Source organism: Saccopteryx leptura, chromosome 11 (assembly GCF_036850995.1).
Source record: "Saccopteryx leptura isolate mSacLep1 chromosome 11, mSacLep1_pri_phased_curated, whole genome shotgun sequence".
Lineage (NCBI taxonomy): Eukaryota > Metazoa > Chordata > Mammalia > Chiroptera > Emballonuridae > Saccopteryx > Saccopteryx leptura.
The window spans coordinates 66,039,912-66,052,444 of record NC_089513.1 but is presented as its reverse complement, the minus strand read 5'-3'; the positions used below and the strand labels follow the sequence as shown (position 1 = coordinate 66,052,444).

The window sequence follows — 12,533 nt, the reverse complement described above, 5'->3', positions numbered from 1 at the left end:
AAAACCAGATAGAAGGTGACGGGAGACAATTTGACTTTGGGTGATGGGTCTGCAACATAATTAAATGTCAAAATAACCTGGAGATGTTTTCTTTGAACATATGACATTTATTAATGTCACCCCATTAAAAAAAAAAAAAAAAAAGAATATGAACTCTATTTTTTTTTTTTTTTTTTTTGGTGTTACTCTAAAGAGTAACAATCGGGGAAGGACTTGTCACCACCGAAGAGGAAGTCTCGCGAGATGTTGGCCTCGCGAGCTTGGCACGCTCACGTGCTTGAGAGTTAGTGGCGGTTATTTAACCGTTAAACGGCCGCCCGCCTGCCCCACTGCGCCTGCTGGCTGCACAGGCAGAGCGGCTTCCCGCCTTTTCAGAGGTTCGGAGGCCGAAGCTCTCGTGGGTTCTCTTTGGGGCCCTCCTAGGTGGCAGGTGGCGGTTCTGTGGACTTTCAAGGTATTACCGGGTAGGCCTGCCAAGCTCCTTAGTGGAGGACAGAACCGAGAGCTGGGCCAGTGTTGATACTGCGCCTCGCTCCTTCGGCGGCCGGAGCTGGCGCTGGGAGTTCGGCTCAGAACCCGAGGCGGTTCCTTCCTGGGAGGTGTTGTGTCGTAACAGGGCAGGTGGGCACGAGAACGGGCTTTCCTTCCAGGCGGTCACAGCCCGGTGCCATGTTCGAGTTCCCGGGGAGTCTAGAAGTCCGGGCCGCACGGCCATTAGTGGGGGGTGGGGAGCGGGAACAAATAGGGGTGCTTGGACTGGACAGGCGCAGCGACGAGCGACGCTGGGGGCTTCCACTGGAGCAAGGGCCTGCCCGGTCCACTCCCACAGCTGGCCGTGGGTCTAAAGCACCACCTTTGAAAAAATAAAGAAAAACTTTAAGAACCTTATATTGGGCCTGACCTGTGGTGGCGCAGTGGATAAAGCGTCAACCTGGAAATGCTGAGGTCGCCGGTTCAAAACCCTGGGCTTGCCTGGTCAAGGCACATATGGGAGTTGATGCTTCCAGCTCCTCCCCCCTTCTCTCTCTCTGTCTTTCCTCTCTCTGTCTCTCTCTCTCCCTCTCTCTCTCCTCTCTAAAAATGAATAAATAAAATAAAAAATAAAAAAGAATACCTATAGACTAAAAAAAAAAAAGAACCTTATATTGAGTGAAATAAGTAAATCAGAAAAAGCTAATTAACTATGATTTCACACATAGGTGGGATATAAAACAGACCTGTGGACAGATAAAAGTGAAGTCGTTACCAGGGGCAGGGGGACGTGTGTAAAGAGGGACAAAATATAAGGTGATGGACAGTGATTTGAATTTGGGTGATGGGCATACAATATAACGGTTCAAATGCTATAGAAATGTTTGCCTGAAACCTACGTACTCTTATTGAGCAACGTCACCCTGTTAAATTTAATTTTCTAAATAAATAAATAAAAATGGCGTATTAATGAAACAATGTACAATCCCCCACCCCCTTGAGGCCGTAGGTCATCCTGACTGCCAGAGAGAATGGAAAAGCAGAAGCCTTTTAAGTTGTTTGTCCCACCGAGATTGGGTAGCAGTCAGGTGTCTGCGGTGAAACCCCAGACCTCGGGAGGAGAGGCTAATTTTTTCAAGGTAAGTGTGTGTTTTGCATCTTGAATTTCTTAGTAACTTTGGGCAAAGGAGGCAAAGTAGTGGTAATATTTTGGTGAATATTTGTTTTGAGTAACTGGTCTGACTTACCCAAGAATTTTGAATAGCGTTGCTTGGGATGAACAGGGAGCCGACTTAATTTGTGAAGGGATCGCTCACTCAGAGACGTAATCGCCTTGGTTGTAGAACTCTGTGGACATAATGGAACCTAATTTTAATTCTTTCTCTTAAGTGACTAGAGGCAACTTATAGACCATGCTGTAGTAACATATAAATTAGAATAGTAGGATTAAGGAGAATTAAGAACATTGGGACAAATATGTTGACATACTAGTAAAAATTACCATAATGTGTGACTAAACTTAGAATTTGCCTCTGAGCTTCCTGGTTGATGGGATGGAAAGGGAAATTTCTGTTGTAATTTTTTTATTTTTTTTAAGCACTCACGAGAGAGAGAGAGAGAGAGAGAGAGAGAGAGGGAGAGAAAGAGAGAGAGCAGGGACAGACAGGCAGGAAGGGAGAGAGACAAGAGGCATCAGTTCTTCCTTTCATCACCTTAGTAGTTCATGGATTGCTTCTAATATGTGTCTTTGATGGGGGTGGGAGCTCCAGCTGAGCCTGTGACCCCCTTGGTCAATCTAGTGACGTTGGGCTCAAGCCAGTAACCTTTGGGCTCAAGCCAGAAACCATAGGGTCATGTTATGATCTCACTCTCAGGCCAGTGACTCCTTGCTCAAGCTGGTGACCTTGGGGTTTTGAACCCAGGCCCTCTCCGTTCCAGCTTGATGCTCTATCCACTGTGCCACTGCCTGGTCAGGCTGTAGTAAAGTTCTTATCAAAAGGAAGAATTATGCCAAGTTTCTTGGGTGAAACAGAGCTTTTTCTACTAAATTATTTAAAAATTTTCTCATGCTGAACTTTATATTGGAGATGGAATGAAACAATATTAAAATTTTTATATGATGTAGAAAAATTCTTATATCTCTAGAACTAAGAATGTAACTTTAAAATACTATATAGTAAAGATAATTCCTAGTCATATCATGGGAAAGATCATAATGAAATAGAAGCAAACTAATATCCTATGCTACTAATTAAAATTATTAATGTTATTCTTGAATAATACTTATAAAGCATGTAGTGCATAACTGATAGTTTAGCTTCATCTTAAAAGTGAAAATACTTAAGTTTCATGTCTTGTTTACATAGCAAAAGCTTTTGATATTTTAAACACCATATATATGTTAAAGGACAAAATTTTAGTCACTTCTTTAAGCAGATGCCTATTACATATTACAGTTATCAGAGTGCTATGGGACAGTATGCTTAAGAACTTCTCTGTGTTTCTAGAACTTCAACAAAGAATTTCAACAAATTAAAGATGATACTGCTTTTCCATTTACAATGACTAACCTCTCCAAAAATGACAGAAATACTAATTCAGGTAGGAGACTGGAAAATCAATATATCACCTCATATAGGAGCATTTTTAAAATGCACACTGCTAGATATAGAAAATATATTATATTGATAGCCTTCACATTAAAGCTGGTCATAACACTTAATATGTAAATTAATAAACAAAATAGAAACAGACTCATAGATAAGGAAAATCAACTGACAGCTGTCAGAGGAGAACGGGATTGGCTGAAAAAGGTGAAGCAAAGGAAAATTTTACAGACAGAGACAACACTGTGGGGATTGCTGGAGGTGCAGGGTGTGGGGGAGGAGGGGGAGGAGGAGGTGCAGGGTGTGGGGGTGGAGGTGGAGGGTGTGGGGGAGGAGGAGGTGCAGGGTGTGGGGGTGGAGGTGGAGGGTGTGGGGGAGGAGGAGGTGCAGGGTGTGGGGGAGGAGGTGCAGGGTGTGGGGGAGGAGGGGGAGGAGGAGGTGCAGGGTGTGGGGGAGGAGGTGCAGGGTGTGGGGGAGGAGGGGGAGGGTGTGGGGGAGGAGGTGCAGGGTGTGGGGGAGGAGGTGCAGGGTGTGGGGGAGGAGGAGGTGCAGGGTGTGGGGGAGGAGGAGGTGCAGGGTGTGGGGGAGGAGGGGGAGGAGGTGCAGGGTGTGGGGGTGGAGGTGCAGGGTGTGGGGGAGGAGGTGCAGGGTGTGGGGGAGGAGGTGCAGGGTGTGGGGGAGGAGGTGGAGGTGTGTGGGGGAGGAGGTGGGGGTGTGGGGGAGGAGGTGGAGGGTGTGGGGGAGGAGGTGGGGGTGTGTGGAGGAGGAGGTGGGGGGTGTGGGGGAGGAGGTGGGGGTGTAGGGGAGGTGGTGGGGGGTGTGGAGGAGGAGGTGGAGGGTGTTGGGGAGGAGGAGGTGGAGGGTGTTGGGGAGGAGGAGGAGGTAGAGGGTTTGGGGGAGGAGGTGGAGGGTGTGGGGGAGGAGGTGCAGGGTGTGGGGAGGAGGTGGTGATAGAGGGAGACTGGACTTGGGATGGAGAACACACAATGCAATATACAGGTGATGTAGAATTGTCACATGAAACCTGAATAATTTTATTAACCAGTGTCACCCCAGTAAGTTTAATAAAAAATTTAAAAACAATAAAAAATCAGATGTTGGCATATTTAAAACCAGTTGTCTTTTTTCTTGCAGATGCTGCTTTACAAAAAGTTAACTTTTTGCCCATGCTTGAACAGGTCAGTTAAGTATAATGCTTATAGAGATAATCTGTTTATTAAATTCCTTGCTTGAAAAAGAAAAAAAATTCTTCACCTGAAACATATAATTTTATTAACCAGTGTCACCCCAATTAATTCAATTGGAAAGAAAAATAATTCTTTAGTTGTTGGATTGCTAGTCTTCAGTATTTAATTGCTGCTATTTAGAAACTCTCATTAGAAATATTTTCTTACAGGAAACATTAATTTTTTTTTTTAGGTTGATAATTCTGACAGTTGTCACTACCAAGAAGGACTAAAAGACTCTGATTTTGAGGTCAGAAGATTTCCCATCCATATGAAATTTTTTGTAATTAGAGTATCATTTATTAATTGTATACATATATATTTTGAAAAGCAGTATCTCATAGAAGGTTTTTTTATGTTAATATTTTAAAGTATACCCTTTGTTCCCCCCCCCCTTTTTTTCTTTTAAAATCTGAAACACTAGACTGAGTTGCAATAGCATCTGCTTTTTTTAGGGGCAATTTAATTTTAAATCATAAAAATCAAGAACAGAAGAGGGGAGATAGATATAATATGTGAAAAGGCTGAGAAGCCAGTATTTTACAGTCTTTATTAGTAGGTATGATTGTTTGGCTGGTTTACTGTGTAAGGAATTTATAGGACATACTATATTTTTTATTTTAGTTGTAAAAACCATTCCCGCTAATGGCATATAGGTGTCTTTAAAATGAAGAGAAATTCCATAGTGCTGTATGTTTGTTGCTTTGGTTATAATATAACAGAATTTAAAAGTATAGAACTTATTTACATATTTTGATAACAGTATCAGTGAGGAGAAATCAGTGTGATTTTTAAAAAAATAAACTCTGGCATTTACATTATAATATGTAAATAAATGGATAATGCAGACAATCCAAATAAAATCTCAGGTTAAATGAAAGTTAGATCTTGTATTCACTATTATTTTTCTTGTCATTATGTTTTAAACTTTATGTCCTTTAGTTAGTCCTCAAACTATTTATATAACCAAAACATTTTAAGTCTATTGTTAAAATTTATAGATTTCTTGTAGAGTGATTTATTTTACCTTTTTTCCAGCCAGATTCTCTCACTGACTAAAATATTTCTAATTTCTGGCTTAGGTACATTTTGAAGTTATTCAGCAAGGTATAACTTAGTCAAATGACCAGTAACATTAATAGCTTAAAATGTTAATGTAGCGTTTAGTATGCCATTAGGATGTCAATGGAGCGATTTTGTCTCAACTATTAAGATAGTATACTCATGGATATTCTCAGTAGGTAGATGTAGTTTGATTATACTAAAATTTTGAACAATTAACAAGTTTTGAAAAACTGTTTTAACAGAATTCAGAGCCAATGAGCAGACTATATTCAAAATTGTATAAGGAGGCTGGAAAGATTAAGAAGTGGAAAGTGAATGTAGAATCTGAGCTGAAGCAGAAAGAAAATAAGTTGCAAGAAAACAGAAAGATAATTGAAGCACAGCGGAAAGCCATTCAGGAACTACAGGTATAAGGAACTTTGGAATTGAAATGTAGTATAGTAAATCTTATTGTAATACTATTTAAAATAGTATTTTTTATTCTGGGTCAGTTGCATTTATCTTGTTTCTGTGATGTAGATTTTAAGGACAGGCTTGTTGTTGTTTTTTTGTTGGGTTTTTTTTTTATTTTTTCAAAGTGAGAAGCAGGGGGGAGGCAGAGGGACAGACTCCTGCAGGCACCCTACTGGGATCCACCCAGCAAGCCCACCAGGGAGTGATGCTCTGCCCATCTGGGGAATTGCTCTGTTGCAACTGGAGCCATTCTAGCGCCTGAGGCAGAGGCCACAGAGCCAGCCTCAGTGCCCAGGCCAACTATGCTCCAATGGAGCCTTGGCTGCAGGAGGGGAAGAGAGAGATAGAGAGATAAGAGAGAGGGAAGGATGGAGAAGCAGATGGTCGCTTCTCCTGTGTGCCCTGGCTTGGAATTAAACCCGGGACTTCTACACACCAGGCTGATGCTCTACTGCTGAGCCAACTGGCCAGGGCCAGGACAGTGCTTTTGTCAAGTTTCATTGATATTAATTGCATTTCAGCTTTAGGAGGTGTACAGAAGACAGGTTACACAAAATAATGCAAATGATTAGGGGAATAATAAATTACTTTAGATGAGGAATGATTTCATTCTAATTTATTTTTATTTTTTTAAATCCTATTTTAAAGATGTTTTGTTTGATAGAAATATCTTGTATTGCAATATGACATAGATAAAACTTTATGAATTTGAAACTGTTTAGCTTAGATTTTATGGCATAGTGATAGAAAAATGTTGAGAAAATGCAACACTGGGTTAGGACAAAGATAAAACATTTCAAAGTGTTTAGGGAAGGTAATGTTGCATTAAAATGTAGTTGGATTTTTTTTTTATGATGATTCAGCAGACTTGATTTTTGACTGATGAAAGTGAGACCCATTGTCTTCTGGGAAATCCATAAGCTGTGACAAAAAGTACTTTTTGGTGTTCAAAGAAAAGAACTCCTCTAGACCATCATAGCATGTTAGCAAAGAAGTACTGCTTTTGCTTTGTCCACATAGCAAAAGCATTTGCTGCTTTAAACACTATCCATTAAAACAGCGGTTCTCAACCTGTGGGTCGCGACCCCGGCGGGGGTCAAACGACCAAAACACAGGGGTTGCCTAAAGCCATCGGAAAATACATATTTATTATACAATACATTTTTAAATAAAAATACATATTTATTATACAATACATTTTAAAATAAAATGTGTATTTATTATACATTTTAAAATAAAATATGTATTTATTATACATTTTTAAATAAAATATGTATTTCCGATGGCTTTAGGCGACCCCTGTGTTTTGGTCGTTCGACCCCCGCCGGGGTCGCGACCCACAGGTTGAGAACTGCTGCATTAAAAGATCTGCAATATAGTCACTTTTGTAAGTAGACGTACATTACATATGTAACTATATATTACAACGCTTGCTATTATACTCATTTATTTTGCTAAGCAAAATGTGATGGAACTGTTACTCTATTTTTTAAATTAGTTTGAAAATGAAAAAGTAAGTTTGAAATTAGAAGAAGGACTTCAAGAAAATAAAGATTTAATAAAAGAGTAAGTAATGACAAATTTGTTCTTTCCAAATTTATTATTAAAATAATTTACAAAAGTTTATTGAGTATTTTCTGTTATGTAATACTAAGTATATGTAGAATTCCACCTGGGTGCTATGGAGAAATAAAGACAGACAGGTTTTACATTCTTGCATTTGGCAAATTGTAGTCACAGACTGCTAATAAAATCTCAATTTAGAAAATGTTAGGCAGAAGAAACTATTATTTGGTTTCAAAAAGTTGCCTGATAATCCTGTATTTACAATTGCCTATGTATATTGTCTACCTTTCCATTTGACTATTATTTTAGGTACAGCACTTGCAAAATAGGGCTCAAGTTCAAGCTAATTCTCAAATTCCTGTTTTTTGCTAGAGGTTCAGTGATTCTTCCATTTTACTTTGGCTTAAAACTTTAGTAATCATCTTTGACTTGTCCTTTTCTTTGCTCTAGGCAATAGTTGTCTTATTTTATATATTTATCACCTCATTCAGCTTATATCATGCAGAATTTAATAGAAAAATGTAATTGTTGCCTGACCAGGTGGTGGTATAGTGGATAAGAGCATCAACCTGGGACTCTGAGGACCCAGGTTCAAAACCCTGAGGTTGCTGGCTTGAGTGTGGGTTCACCAGCTTTAGTGTGGAGTCGCCAGCTTGAGAATGGGATTATAGACATGATCCTATGGTCACTGGCTTGAGCCCAAAGGTCATTGGTTTGAAGCCCAAGGTCGCTGGCTTGAGTAAGGAGTCATTGGTTCAGCTTGAGGCTCCCCCTCCCACCTCAGTCAAGGCACTTATGAGAAACAATCGGTGAACAACTAAAGTGATGTAGCTACGAGTTGATGTTTCTCATCTCTCCCTTCCTGTCTGTCTCTTGCTAAAAAAAAAATAAATAAAGAATTGTTTAATTCAGCTGCCAAGTAAGTATTGAATAGTTAAAATGTAATGTCTGGGTCCACATAGAGTGCTGAATTTGTTTATTCCTTACTTGCTTTAAGTTAAACATGCTAAACATGGTTCTAGAAGCCTGTTACTGTCAGTGAAGTTGCTAAGTGAAAAATGCTGTTGCACTGGACTGTAGCTTAATTGAAAGTCAACCTGGAAAAATTTAAATGTCACACCTTAATATTTTCTCTGCTTAAATGAAGTTTGGTTATAGGGGGAAGGGAGAGAGAAGTTTCTAACATTGTGTGCTTGCTGTATGTTTGATACTGGCCACTTTTATATGTGTGTGTGATTGAGTTCTTATAAGATATATCCTGACTTACATCTTCCAAAACTCTTGGAATTTGCTAAGTGTTGAGAGTGACAGTGATGTCTCTTGTTAGGTTGATGCGGTGACTTTTGGACCCTAACTAAGGATGGGGTGGTTACCGGGAGAATCAGGTGATTAGAGGGATGGAACTTTCAGTCCTCTTGCCCGTATTACCACTTCCAGAGACAGGAAAGGACCTTGAGGTTGAATCAGTTGCCAGTGACCAGTGATTTAATCAATCATGGCAATGTAAAGAAGCTTCCAGAAAAACCTGAAAGGATAGTGTTCAGAGAACTTACAGGTTGGTGAACACCTGGAGATTTAGGGAGAAAGCGTGGAAGCACACATTCTTTTCCTATACCTTGTCCATCCATCTCTTCCATCTGGCTGTTCCTGGGTTACATCCTTTTATAATAAACTTGTGATCTAGTAACTAACATGTTTTTCTGAGCTTTGTGAACCATTCTAGGAAATTAATTGAAACTAAGGAGGAGGTCTTGGGAACATCTGATGTTAGCCAGTGTGTTCTAAGTATAGGAAACAACCTGGGCTTCGTGTCTGAAGACACCTGTGAATGGTGTCTGAAGTCTAGGTCATGTTTATTGAAGAGGTTGTCTTTTTCCTGTTGTATATTCTTGACTCCTTTGTCATGAATGAGTTGATCATATATGTTTTTTGTTTATTACTGGGCTATTCTGTTCTACTGATCTATGTGTTTGTTTTTATGTTGATACTAGTCTGTTTTGATTACTATAGCTTTGTAATATAGTTTGAAATCAGGAAGTTGATGCCTTCAGCTTTATTCTTTCTCCAGATTGCTTTGACTATTCAGGATCTTTTTCATTTTATACAAATTTTTTTTTTTTTTCTTTCTTTTTTTTTTTTTTTTCATTTTTCTGAAGCTGGAAACGGGGACAGACAGTCAGACAGACTCCCGCATGCGCCCGACCGGGATCCACCCGGCACGCCCACCAGGGGCGGTGCTCTGCCCCCCAGGGGGTGATGCTCTGCCCATCCTGGGCGTCGCCATACCGCGACCAGAGCCACTCTAGCGCCTGAGGCAGAGGCCACAGAGCCATCCCCAGCGCCCGGGCCATCTTTTTGCTCCAATGGAGCCTTGGCTGCGGGAGGGGAAGAGAGAGACAGAGAGGAAAGCGCGGCGGAGGGGTGGAGAAGCAAATGGGCGCTTCTCCTATGTGCCCTGGCCGGGAATCGAACCCGGGTCCTCCGCACGCTAGGCCGACGCTCTACCGCTGAGCCAACCGGCCAGGGCCATTTTATACAAATTTTATGATTGTTTTATTTCTGTGAAAAATGCTGTTGAAATTTTCATAGGGATTGTAGTGAATCTCTAGATTGCTTTAGCTGGTATGGACATTTTAACATAACTTTGCATCCATGAGTACAGAATATTTTTGTGTTTATTTGTGTCTTAATTCAGTTTATGTAATCAGTGTCTTAACAGTTTTCAGTGTATAGGTCTTTTACCTCCTTAGTTAAATTTATTCCTAGGTATCATATTTTTTTATGTATTTGTAGATGGAATTGTTTTCTTAGTGTATAGAAAGCAACTGATTTTTGTGTATTGATTTTGTATTTTACTACTTTACTGAGCTTATTTTAAAAGGGTTTTTTTTGGTGGAATATTTAGGGTTTTTTCTTTAAATATATGATAGCATGCCATCTGTAAATAGTAACAGTTTTACCTCTTCCTTTCCTATTTGGTTTCCTTTTATTTTCTTGCCTAATTGCTCTTACTACATTTTCTAATACTATGCTGAATAAAAGTGGTAAGAGTAGGCCTCTTTCTCTTGTATCTGATCTTAAAGGAAAAGCTTTTAGCTTTTCACCTTGTTAGATGTCGGCTTGTAACATATGGCCTTTATTATGTTGAGGTACCATTCTCTCTCTACCTACTTTGTTGAGAAATGAATATTGAATTTTATCATATGCTTTCTTGGTATATTTTGAGGCAGTCAGAGGTATTATTATCCACATAATGAATGGCTAGCAGAAAATTACCCATTTTATGTTTTGAAGGTAAATAAGTCAGCTGGAATATTTATAGGTTAATTAATAAATGAAAAGCCCAACCCTCTCCTTTTTTTTCCTTAGGCAAACCTGGAACCATTTACTGATAGATTATTATTATTATTATTTTTAATTTATTATTTTTAATTTTTCTGAAGTGAGAAGTGGGGAGGCAGAGAGACAGACTCCTGCATGCACCCGACCGGGATCCACCTGGCAAGCCCACTGGGGGGTGATGCTCTGCCCATCTGGGGCGTTGCTCCATTGCAGCCGGAGCCATTTTAGTGCTTGAGGCAGAGGCCATGGAGCCATCCTCAGTGCCTGGCCAACTTTGCTCCAATGGAGCCTTGGCTGCAGGAGGGGAAGAGAGAGATAAGAGAGGGGGAACAATGGAGAAGCAGATGGTCTCTTCTTCTGTGTGCCCTGGTCAGGAATTGAACCTGGGACTTCTACACACTGGGCTGATGCTCTACTGCTGAGCCAACTGGTCAGGGCATTGATAGATTATTGATAGATACTTGGGTAGAAACTTGTTAAGTATTTATTCCTTTTACTTTTAAAGGGAGACTTTACAACTAACTTTGCTAATTGTATAGTCAACCCATTTTTTTTTTTTTTTTTTTTGCTATTTTCTGAAGCTGGAAACAGGGAGAGACAGTCAGACTCCCGCATACGCCCGACCGGGATCCACCCGGCACGCCCACCAGGGGCGATGCTCTGCCCACCAGGGGGTGATGCTCTGCCCATCCTGGGCGTCGCCATGTTGTGACCAGAGCCACTCTAGCGCCTGGGGCAGAGGCCAAGGAGCCATCCCCAGCGCCCGGGCCATCTTTGCTCCAATGGAGCCTTGGCTGCGGGAGGGGAAGAGAGAGACAGAGAGGAAGGCGCGGCAGAGGGGTGGAGAAGCAAATGGGCGCTTCTCCTGTGTGCCCTGGCCGGGAATCGAACCCGGGTCCTCTGCACGCTAGGCCGACGCTCTACCGCTGAGCCAACCAGCCAGGGCCTGTCAACCCATTTTTTCTTCACATAATGATTTATAAACAATATGTGATATATAAAAAATTTAATGTTTAAGAATTTCTTTAAAAATGTAATAGTTATGTTTCATAACTTTTATATATGCTTTTGCTTGCAATCAGTTTAAACTTAGGCTAATTCTTTTCTTTGTTCCAGGAATAATGCTACAAGGCATTTATGCAATTTACTGAAAGAAACCTGTACCAGATCTACAGAAAAGACAAAGAAATGTAAATAATTTTCTTGTTCTATGTGATTGTATCAATTTATTATTATTTAATGGTAGTGTTGAGAGCAGAAGAAATAGTCTTTTCACTGTTCAGTTTCAGGCTCTCTCTAGTCTGAGATCAGATGGTGGTTTGAAGAAACTTTTAAACATTTTTTAGGTGATCTCTTAAATGAACTAAAGATTATACCTTGATGTGACACAGATTTTTTTTCCCCATAAGAAATTCTTAATACTTGCCTTATTATATGTGTGGTCATTTCTTTCTTTATGACTGTATCTTTCTCATTGAGGCCATGTTATCTCGGTTCTGTTGAGAATATCAAATAGTTTTCTGGAATTTTTATTTGGTTTCTGTAGAATTTCTTTTCAGAGGTAGGCTGTTTAACATCTTTCATTTTGTTTCCTTTCTTTTGACAATATTTTCTCATGATATAGACTTTTTTCCGCCTATGCATCACTGAAAAAGGCAAGAACTATCTAGACTAAATAAACTAAGTGATAAAATGACTTTTGTCTTAATTTATTCCCCCCCTCCCCCCGATTTAGTGGTTTAATCCTGTTTTCATGTTTATAGTTATATGGCAGGTCACTGAGCAGTTTGTAAAGTTTTCATCT

At 40.2% G+C, this 12,533-nt stretch overlaps 1 protein-coding gene across 1 annotated transcript in view; it reads left to right on the top strand.

The window, feature by feature from the left end:
* The first annotated feature begins 1,487 nt into the window (after positions 1 to 1,487).
* SYCP1 (synaptonemal complex protein 1) overlaps positions 1,488 to 12,533 on the top strand; it is a 93,155-nt gene continuing 82,109 nt past the window's right edge. The window contains exons 1-7 of the mRNA XM_066352658.1: positions 1,488 to 1,610; positions 2,979 to 3,072; positions 4,212 to 4,255; positions 4,497 to 4,553; positions 5,611 to 5,775; positions 7,320 to 7,387; positions 11,846 to 11,919. Coding sequence (XP_066208755.1) covers positions 1,503 to 1,610; positions 2,979 to 3,072; positions 4,212 to 4,255; positions 4,497 to 4,553; positions 5,611 to 5,775; positions 7,320 to 7,387; positions 11,846 to 11,919 — 610 coding nt within the window. The 5' untranslated portion in view covers positions 1,488 to 1,502. The remainder of the gene's footprint in view (positions 1,611 to 2,978; positions 3,073 to 4,211; positions 4,256 to 4,496; positions 4,554 to 5,610; positions 5,776 to 7,319; positions 7,388 to 11,845; positions 11,920 to 12,533) is intronic.